A 9,651-nucleotide genomic window follows, 5' to 3' on the forward strand; every position below is an offset into this window, starting at 1 on the left:
TGACCACCTGACCGGAACATCTGCTCCTGCACCCCAGAGCCCAAGGTCAAGAAAACTGAGATGGGCACAGTAGGCCTTGGCCCTCAAGGGCTGTCTCGCCACTGAGTTTAGTAAGTATTAGTATTTTCTCTAAAGTGCTGTAAAATAAATTAAAGCCCTTCTGAAATGACATTTTAAAAGCTTTATAATTGCTTTAGATAAAAAGTGCACAACCTTTTTAAGTGCTACTTGCACAACAGGTTGAATAAAGTAAGGCCACACACATATTTAGACATGTTGATGGCAAATAAGATAATTTTTATTATAAACATTAGTGTTCCAAGCACAAATTAACAGTAAAATTGGTAATATATTTACAGAAAATTAAATATTTTTAATAATTAGAATTTAATTAAAAATGAAAGTAATAAATTTCTTTTAAATTTTTCATTTTTATCAAAAATTGATTTATTAAAAGTATATATATATATAGGAAAAATATATATAAGGGAAAAGGAATGGGTTACTTTTAAATATATATAATACAAAAGTTCATTTTAAAATCCTAACAAAAGAGAAAAAAAAAACACTAATGCTCACAGAATAAAAATAAATACATATTTTAATGAGTATTATAAAGTTAAACGAAATATTTTAATTAAAAGAATTTACAGGGTTTCATGCAAAAACTAAAAATCAAAACAAAGCCAGTATATAGTACAAAATAAGATTCAATATTTATTTGGTATTATACTTCAGAAATCATTGCTATTTCTTGAATTATTGGAGGTTCTATTAATTTTAAATAAAAAAAAATGTTTTCTTTTTCCTAAAAACATCACCTAAGCTATAAAAATTTAAAACTACGAACAGTGAATAGCTTAAAAATTTACATTTTTCGAATTTATCATGGTGTAATAACATTAAAATATCAGCATTCTAAATACCACACAGAAATGCAACTGACGAAAAACAGTGCAAAATAATTTGGATTTATGATGGTGCCTTATGACACAAAATAGTATCAAAAAGTGTTTATTTAAATGCGTGATTAGAAATCCGCGTGTCGTAATAACATTGTAGTTAAAAAAACAGAATAGTCAAAATCATGTGAAAAAACATGTCAATAGCCTAAAAAAAAGACCCATTTACATATTTGATGAAATGAACACAAATAAAAAGCGCCAATAAGTAACTATTTAAAAGCATTGTGGGGAATGTAGAAATTGAGAATGCCAACCTTCATCTATCAAAAGATACTTCAACATTGAATCGAGTAAGCATGCCTTATACATTGGTGAGTGGTTGTTTAATAATTGCAGTGTTAGTTACACCATAATACTCCCTCACCAGAATTCTATCAGGGATAGAAATCGATGAAGGGATACTATTACTGCTGTATTTGCGAAAGACCGGGAGAGCTGTGTTAAATTCACCGAATTTTGAGCATTTAAGATGAGAGCTGTATTAAGTTCACGATTACGTCTGGTCTCTCTTGTGTTGTTATTAGCAGTTGAGTTTGTGCAGGATCCCGTTGTGTGTAAATGAGACTACGAAGGAACAGTGCAAAGAGGACGATGACGCAGCTACATATAGCAAGTTAACTACTAAATTTGTACAATCCATGGAAGTAGGTGTTACTTTCCATGTCGGCGAGTCCACATCACGTCCGTAGGTCATCAATGTGGGGAATGTAGAAATCAAGAATGCCAAGAATGGAATACCTCAAGATTGAATCGAGTTTGAATGTCTTATATTTTAGCGAATTGTTGTTTAATAATTTCAGCATAAGTTATGCAACAGCATCATTTAAAATTGGCATGTTATATTAAAAATTTGAATTTTTAAAACCAAATAGGAATGCAGAGCTATAACTGCCTAAAAAGTATTAAAAAATAACTTGAACTTACGGCACAAAAAAAAACAGCTCAAAAAGTTATTTTTCAAATGTGCGATTGGAAACTCGTTTATCGAAATAAGCTCTTAGTGAAAATACAGAATTTTCAAAATATTGACATAAAGCGTAGTAATAACAACCTAAAAAAAAAAAAAAAATTAGATTTACGATGTATTCGGTACAGAGAAGCCACGTCAAAAAGGGATTAATCAAATGCACGATTTGTAACTCAAGAGTTGTAATATTGTATTAATTGCATCAGGATTTTAAAACTCATATGGGAATTAGTAGTTATAACTGTAAAAAAAAAAATTCTAAAAAATCATCGAAAAGTGGTTATTAATATTGGATTTTTTAAGAAAAAATCATGTGGAAATTCCAGCAATAGAAGATGTGCAAATTGAGCACGTCCAAAAGTGATGACTCAAATGCGTAATCCAAATTTTTTTTATTTGCTAAATGTTTTTTTAAAAAATTGTTTTCAGAAGCTTCTGCAGGCTGCAAATCAACAGTCAGGTTGTGCACCTCTACCTTAGATTTATTAGAATGCAAACTAAAAACAAATTTAAAATTTAATGTAAAAATTTAAAAAAATTAATGACAGAAACCTTAGAGTTCCTTGAGTTTTAAAATATAATCTTCAAAACAAAATTTAATCTATATTATAAATAAATTCCTGAATCATAAAGTAGATTCAATATTGCATTTTGTAATGTACATATATATGTTAAAATCAGGGCCGTCTTCATAGCATGCAGGGCCCCCAGGCGCAAAAATATTTCAGACCTATAACGTGTCATATTGTTTAAAAACAAACTAAAAAACTTCACGTACATAAAGTAAGATTATTAAGATACAGTCCCCGGCCAAATTATTAGACGCACTATAAGATTGTATGTAAAATTATGATTATCAGGTGATAATATATACAGCTTTATTGTTTTTATGTAGCTGAAACTGGTTTGCACTTGTTTAATTTAGTGTATCAATTGGTTAACATTGTAATGAAATATGTTAAAAATAAAAACAAATAGGATATATGAGAAATCTCCTGAACAAAAACCCATTACAAGTATGTTTAATTATAAAAGTTTAGCATATAAACTCATGCAAATCATGTCATTATTAAAAAACTACAGTGTGCCTATTAATTTGGCCTAATTATTATAATATAATATCTGATACAATAAATATTCTATATTTTTATAACACATCGTCTAATTCGTTGAATTTATATTATATATTGCCTAATTTAATCATTTGATACACAAACGTAAACAAGTACAAAACGGTTTCAGTTGAGTAAATATAATAAAGCTGTATAGTACCACCTGAGCAATTAAGATTTTACATAGAATCTTATAGTGCGCCTAATTTGGCCAGGGACTGCATGATTCAATAATTTTAACTCATTTTGATTACCACAAAAACTCAAATAAAGCACTTTTAAACTTTGCATAATTTAAAAAAAATTAATATGCTAACCAGTTGTAATCCTCATATAATAAAATAATTTTAAAAACCATTGAAGTCAATTAAAATAACTAAATTAAATAAATATAAAGGTATAATAAATCAAAAAAAAATATTCAAAAATTACGAATTATTTTATCAATCTAAACAGTTATTAAAACATCTTACAATGCCCAAGTACTTAAAATTTTCACGAGTGCCTAAAATTTTCATTGGAACAAAGAAAAATAGTTTTCAGTTGATTTTTTAAGTTTTCTTGGTGATAAACTATTCCAATTATTGGTGTTTGATAAGCAATCACTTTGTAGGTGAAAAAATGCATACTTTATAAAAATTTATTTAAAAAAAAACATATAAGGCAATGTTTTTATTCTTAGCTTTTTTTTAATGCAATTTTTAAAAAAAGTAAGATTCTCTAGAGTCCCCGGGCATTGCCCTGGTGTGCCTACACTGTTTAAATAAGTGAGTTCAGCTATTTTTATGAAGAAATAAATGTCAATATGTATTTAAAGATAATATAAAAAAACACAATTTATTTAGTCTTTTCAAAAGTTTTAAAAAAATTGTGTGATATAATTATTGTAATTTAATTATGTTAGCCTATTTTTTAGTAGTTAATAATGATACTTTTCCTTTACATTTTAAAGAATTAGAAAATCTAACACCTTTTACACTCATATCAATTATTTTATTCTCTAAAATTACAGTTATAGGCAATTACAATTAAATCTTCTCAGGGGTTTGTCTAGGTTTTTCTGAGAGGTACCTATTTTGTGAAAATTTAGATATAATTTGTGAAAAATTAAAAATTATATTGAAAAATCAACACTAAAATTTGGTAAAAATATGGATTTATCGTTTCTTAAGGGATACAAAAAGAAAATTTTAAGAAAAAGTATTTTGTGAAACTACCGTTTTTCCTAAAGTTGAATTAGTGAAAGTTCAGCTATTAGGCCTGGGCAGACCCCTGAAAACACAAATTATAAAAAAAAGTAGAACTATTGAAAGACATGCGTTTTTTTCCTCTGTAACAATAAAATGCCACCTATTTATAGCTCATCATAACTGATTAACACCAAATTTTTTTTGCAATTAACAAATGTGAATGATCACTTAGGGAAATATAAAAATGATTATTAAGAATCATCAAGAATTTTAATAAATAAAACATTTCATTGCTAAAAAATAAATAAATAAAGGATACAGCTTCTTCCTCTTCATCGTCATTTTCTTTAAAGAAATCCTCGTCAAAACTTATTTCTAGACCTTTAGACATTCTATAAAATAAAAACATATATATTTGAACTAAATTAAAATAAAACTGTCCAAGTAGAATATTTGATAGATATCATATTCATGAATTCATTATACTATTCTATCAAAATAATTTAGAATTCGGTTAGAAAAATTGAATAGCAGTTTTATAAATGTATGTTGCAGTTTTATAAATGTATAATATGACCAAAGATATAAAAACAAAATATGTATCGCTTGCTACTTTTGTCTTGATCCAAGGTATAAGTTAATTAGACAACAAAAGAAAAGGTATTTAAAATACTTTGAAAGATTTTCACGCAGACGACATTGCTATTTTTATATTAGACTTTTTCAGAAAATATAAGTTTTAGCAGACGAGAATTATTGTTTTTTATTTTGCAAAAATTTTGAGAAAAGCGCCAGAATACGATGCCATTCTGCAACTAAAAATATTGATTACAGGATGGCGCTAAAGATAAAAAATTCACCGTAAGACTTCCGGGTAACTACTTCTAAATTAAGAAGAAACGAGTAGCTGGAAGCTTTTTGATGTATTAAAAAGTAAATTTAGTAATGTAAATACTCGCTCTCAATTGTAAACACTAGTGCTTGAGATAAATAGAAATTCGTTATTCGCAAATAAAAATTCGTTAATTTTACTCAACTTTAGGGGTTATTAACTCTAAAAAGAATTGTGAGCATGTAAACTTTTCTTTATCAATCGTGGGTATTTATTTTTTGTAGTTATTTACTTTCTATGCTTCTATTCTTACTCTCTATATTTATTCTATGCCTCTCTTTTTATTATTGTAATGCATAATACATGTAAATAGTAATTTTTTGACTTTCATAAAACAGAATATTCCCGGGATTGCTACTATTTATACCTTTCGAGTTGGTCCTTTTCTATTATTTTTTTAGTATCAATCATTTTGTATACACTGTATACATTATTTTATATATACTTTTGTTTATATTATTTGATATACACTGATGCGGAAATCTTACTAAAATATCTTTAAATAAATTATTGCTATACATTAAATTGTAATTTTAAAACAGTTCATAATTTTTATTGAATTATTGTCAGTTTTTAATTTAAATGATGTATAATTTAATTCAAAAATTTTTTATTAATGGATGCAACTTTTTTTATTTTCAGACCAATGGATTTTACTATGTGCTCATTTACTTAAAGAATTCTTATTTTTCTTACCGTAGAATTGCTCACTAAAAATGAAGCCTCATATATGTTCAGCATGTAATAAAGCATTCAGTCATGTTGGTAATCTTCGTCAACATATGCTGACTCACACTGGGGAAAAACCTCATACATGTGATGTTTGTGGACGAGCTTTCACCCATGTTAGTAACTTAAGACAGCATATATTAATTCATAGCGGTGAAAGGCCACACGTATGCAGCGATTGTGGTAAAGGATTCACTCATCTGAGTAATTTACGCCAACACAGTTTAGTTCATTCTGGTGAGCGACCACATTCATGTGTCCAATGTGGAAAGAGTTTTAATCATTTGAGTAACTTACGGCAACATATTCTTACTCATTCTGGTGTTAAGCCACATGTATGTGCTATATGCAACAAAGGATTCACTCATTTAAGCAATCTCAAACAACATAATTCTTCACATCGTAATGAAAAGACTCATCAATGTTTCGTGTGTAAAAATAATTTTAATTCTTTATCTGATTTACAACAACATTATATTATACATGTGGCTGAAAAAACTGATTGTAAATTGATTGGGGTACAATCAAGTATAAACATCATTCATCTATAAATTTTGTTAATATTGTATAGAGAAATAGCTGCCAGAATTTAATTTGTATAATGATTCATTAATGTACTTATCAATAAAATATTATTTGCATATATTTGTCCTTGTTTTTATGAAAGTTTTTAAGTTTAAATCATTATTTGAATCTTAGTTTTTTTTTAGATGAATAAGTATAAGAGATTTTTCAGATGGATAAAATTAAGAACATTAAACTATAGGGTTGCCTTTTTAATGTATTATTACTTTAAAAGAATTGATTTGATAGTTAGATATCAATCGATGTTTGCCCTATCCATGCGATAAACGAACCGGAGATACTTCTTTATTCCATGAAATTTTAAATTTCTAGTGGGCAGGTAATATACAGTGCTCCCATAATTATATACTTATAATTGTGCTCCCATAATGCTAAGTATACCTTATCTCCATAATCTACCCACCAACTTGCATATTTCTAATGAGCTCTCAGGGAATATTAATGATAAATAGTTATATAATGAGTCTATATTTCTAAATAAATGGGAACAGTGAGGAAAAGTTAAAGAAAAAAAAAACTTTAAATCAATAAAAAAATGTTTTTTAATACCTTAATCTAAGTCTACAACTTAGGAGTATTTTTTAGACAAAAACGAGATTCTTCTTTTACTTGCTAACCAATTAAGAATTATGTTAATTTAAATTCCTTATTTTAAAACTAGTTAATATTTTAAAACAATTTTTGTTTAATATTTTCATTGAAATTTATACTGTTGAACTCAGTTATCACATTTTAAAATCTTCAAAACTTTTATAAATTTTCATAGGTTTTTATAAAAGATTACCTTTATATAACGAGTTCTGTTATAAGATGACCTTTAAAAGTTTTTATTTTAGTTAATACAGGCAAAAGTAAGGAACCTGCACTAAGATCCAACTGCTTATGTACTTTTGACTTTTTGTGCTTTAGTATATCAAACATTTAAATGAGTAAATGTCAAAATTTTAAGAAATGCTATTTAGATGTTTAATGTACCCTTGTCTGAAAATTAGTTTTTCACTATCTAACACGATGGTAAAAACCCTGTGTTTTTGATTGAGAGATAAATTGTGTTTTTAACAAGACTTGCAATGAATCAAAATATAATTAACTTTACCAGTCTAAAACATTGAAGTTAGTCCATTTATGTTTCTGTCATAAAAAAGGGCAAAATATTTTTTCTGTTCTAACAGAAATGAGTCCTTTTATTTTAGTAAAAAATAAGTTACCTGCAGTGCGATAAAAAAATCTTTTTCATCTTACATGCAAAAATCTTTCGCACTCTAAAAACTTGAACACAAATTTTTTTTTTAACACCTTCATGATTTACTTTATTTTCATTAGAAGCACTATTTAAAAATAAAATTAGTTATTTTTATAGTTAGTTCTAATTGACAAAAAGTGTCTTTTTACTGTTATCTTACTAATTCCAGTGTTTCAGCTTTGTGTGTGTTTGGTTCTCAGATTTTTAGTAATTTCTATTGATATCAATTCATATTTTCAATTTTGTTTGTGCACAGTTACACACTATTTTTTGTAACATTAGGTAGGTAGGAATTTTATTTACGTCGCACTAGAGCTATTTGCGACACAATAATCAGGGAAACAACCCCAAGGAAGATTTGAAGACATGCCATCAGAATTTTGATCCTTTGCAGAGTGAATGCCTCCTCCACTTTGGTAGCCTGATGACCTGTGTGCGAAGTCAAACACTTTACAGTAGAACAGTTATCAAAGACAGATACCTAGCACCCCCGGTCCCTACGTAGGCTGATCAAAGTGGTCACCCACCTGCTCACTGATTACAGCCAGTGATGTTTGACTTTAGTGTTCTACTGTGGTATCTTTACAATCAGTCCACTGCGGGACTTGTAACATTGAGATAATAATGTTACCTACAGTTTGAAATCAAATAGTTTGGAGTATTGATAAATAAAATATGTGTTTAAGTCAAATATTAATGAATTATGTATTTTATGACAATATTAATGAGGTATGTACATTCATTTTATTAGGTAATATTTTAAAGTGTGGCAGTCTTGACTAGGGGGAAATGAAAGTGCTACTTTTAAAATGATGATTCTTGTATTTTAATGCAAACAAAAAAATCTCTAACGTAGAATCTCAGGGGTGATTGTGAGCCCAACTCAAAAATCCTGAAAATTTCTTGAGTAAAATCATTAATGATGCATTTATAAAAAAAAAATTGTCTTTAAAAATTAAATTCATTGATATTTTCACAACATGAAATTCTAAATAAATTATATGCAGCATAATTTAAATTAATAATTTTGAATAAGTTTATTTTCACTCTAATCATGTTTATTATTCTACCACAAAAAATATTTACAAATGAAAGAGATGCCAAACATAAATTCTAGTTCCAGTATTAGTTTTTTAAAAAAAATATACAAGAATTTTTATACATAAATGTGATCAATGATTTCTTGAAACTTCTGGACCTTAGATTTCCGAATTGCGGCAAGCGAAAAATTCGGATTTTTTTCGGAGCACAATCGCCTCTGCAGTTTTAAATCTTAAAAAAGAATTTCAAAGCTTAAGGTACCATTTTAAAGACCAACATAAGGAGAAATTACAAAAATAAAAATTTCTTTGATGTAAATTTTTTTAACTGTTCATCATCACATATATACAAGGCCACTTCTTATGTAACATAAATATATACTATTGATTGTATTTTCAAAAATATTTAAATTCAGAAATCAACTGAAAGCCATTATTTTGAAACTTAATGCAAGTCCAAAATACTTATCATAAATAATTAAAAGTTCTGCATTGCAAATATTTTTAATCAATATTTCAAGTGACTCATTGACCATTACATTTTAGGTTACTTTTTCACAAACCAAATACTCATTATTACTTACCTATTGTTTTAAGAAAAACTTCAATCGAAGAATTTAAGATAAAGATACCAAATGGAAAACATATCTCAAAAAATAAATTATAAGTTTTTATGCTCATTGTATTATTACATATTAGGCTACTTTTTCATAAATTTTAAAAATGACTGCCATTTTCAAAAAAAAAAAAAAACACTTTTTTATCTTCTTCAGCATTTAATTTTTGAGTTGAACTACAATCACACTCGAAATTTCCTATTTGAAAATTTATTTTGACCAATTAACTTGTTTAATTTATCTAAATTTAAATCAATAATGATTCATAATTTTTTAAAAATTTATATGAAATATCAGGGGGATTTTTTGAG

General features: G+C 27.2%; 2 protein-coding genes across 9 annotated transcripts in view; one reads left to right on the plus strand and one right to left on the minus strand.

Annotated features, from left to right (window-relative positions):
* Positions 1 to 5,051, minus strand: part of LOC107444385 (FIGNL1-interacting regulator of recombination and mitosis) — a 32,077-nt gene extending 27,026 nt beyond the window's left edge. Inside the window, exons 1-2 of one of the 5 annotated variants that reach the window (XM_087151833.1) lie at positions 4,908 to 5,051; positions 4,554 to 4,626 (exon numbers count right to left, since the gene is read on the minus strand). In XM_087151833.1, the coding sequence (XP_087007959.1) occupies positions 4,554 to 4,625 (72 nt within the window). In that variant the 5' untranslated portion in view covers position 4,626; positions 4,908 to 5,051. Of the gene's footprint in view, positions 1 to 4,553; positions 4,627 to 4,720; positions 4,740 to 4,847 lie in introns of those variants that run through there. The other 4 variants (XM_087151834.1, XM_087151838.1, XM_087151836.1 and 1 more) reach the window with 4 other exon arrangements.
* Positions 5,052 to 5,187: 136 nt separating this feature from the next.
* On the plus strand, positions 5,188 to 6,498 carry LOC107444386 (uncharacterized). 4 transcript variants are annotated; one of them, XM_087151839.1, is made up of 2 exons: positions 5,188 to 5,329; positions 5,769 to 6,498. In XM_087151839.1, the coding sequence occupies exon 2, from the start codon at positions 5,843 to 5,845 to the stop codon at positions 6,404 to 6,406; it is 564 nt and encodes a 187-aa protein (XP_087007965.1). In that variant the 5' UTR covers positions 5,188 to 5,329; positions 5,769 to 5,842; the 3' UTR covers positions 6,407 to 6,498. The 4 variants fall into 4 exon arrangements, with proteins under 4 accessions (XP_087007965.1, XP_087007967.1, XP_087007966.1 ...); XM_087151841.1 differs by having other exon boundaries at positions 5,189 to 5,329; positions 5,828 to 6,498; XM_087151840.1 differs by having other exon boundaries at positions 5,192 to 5,333.
* The last annotated feature ends 3,153 nt before the right edge of the window (positions 6,499 to 9,651 follow it).

The sequence above is a fragment of the Parasteatoda tepidariorum genome, chromosome 9 (genome assembly GCF_982258835.1).
Source record: "Parasteatoda tepidariorum strain Cologne lab strain chromosome 9, Ptep-v5.0, whole genome shotgun sequence".
Classification (NCBI taxonomy): domain Eukaryota; kingdom Metazoa; phylum Arthropoda; class Arachnida; order Araneae; family Theridiidae; genus Parasteatoda; species Parasteatoda tepidariorum.

What these genes read in the sequence shown, in the direction of transcription:
- LOC107444386 (XM_087151839.1), top strand. Translation starts at nt 5,843, where the DNA reads ATGAAGCCTCATATATGTTCAGCATGTAATAAAGCATTCAGTCATGTT.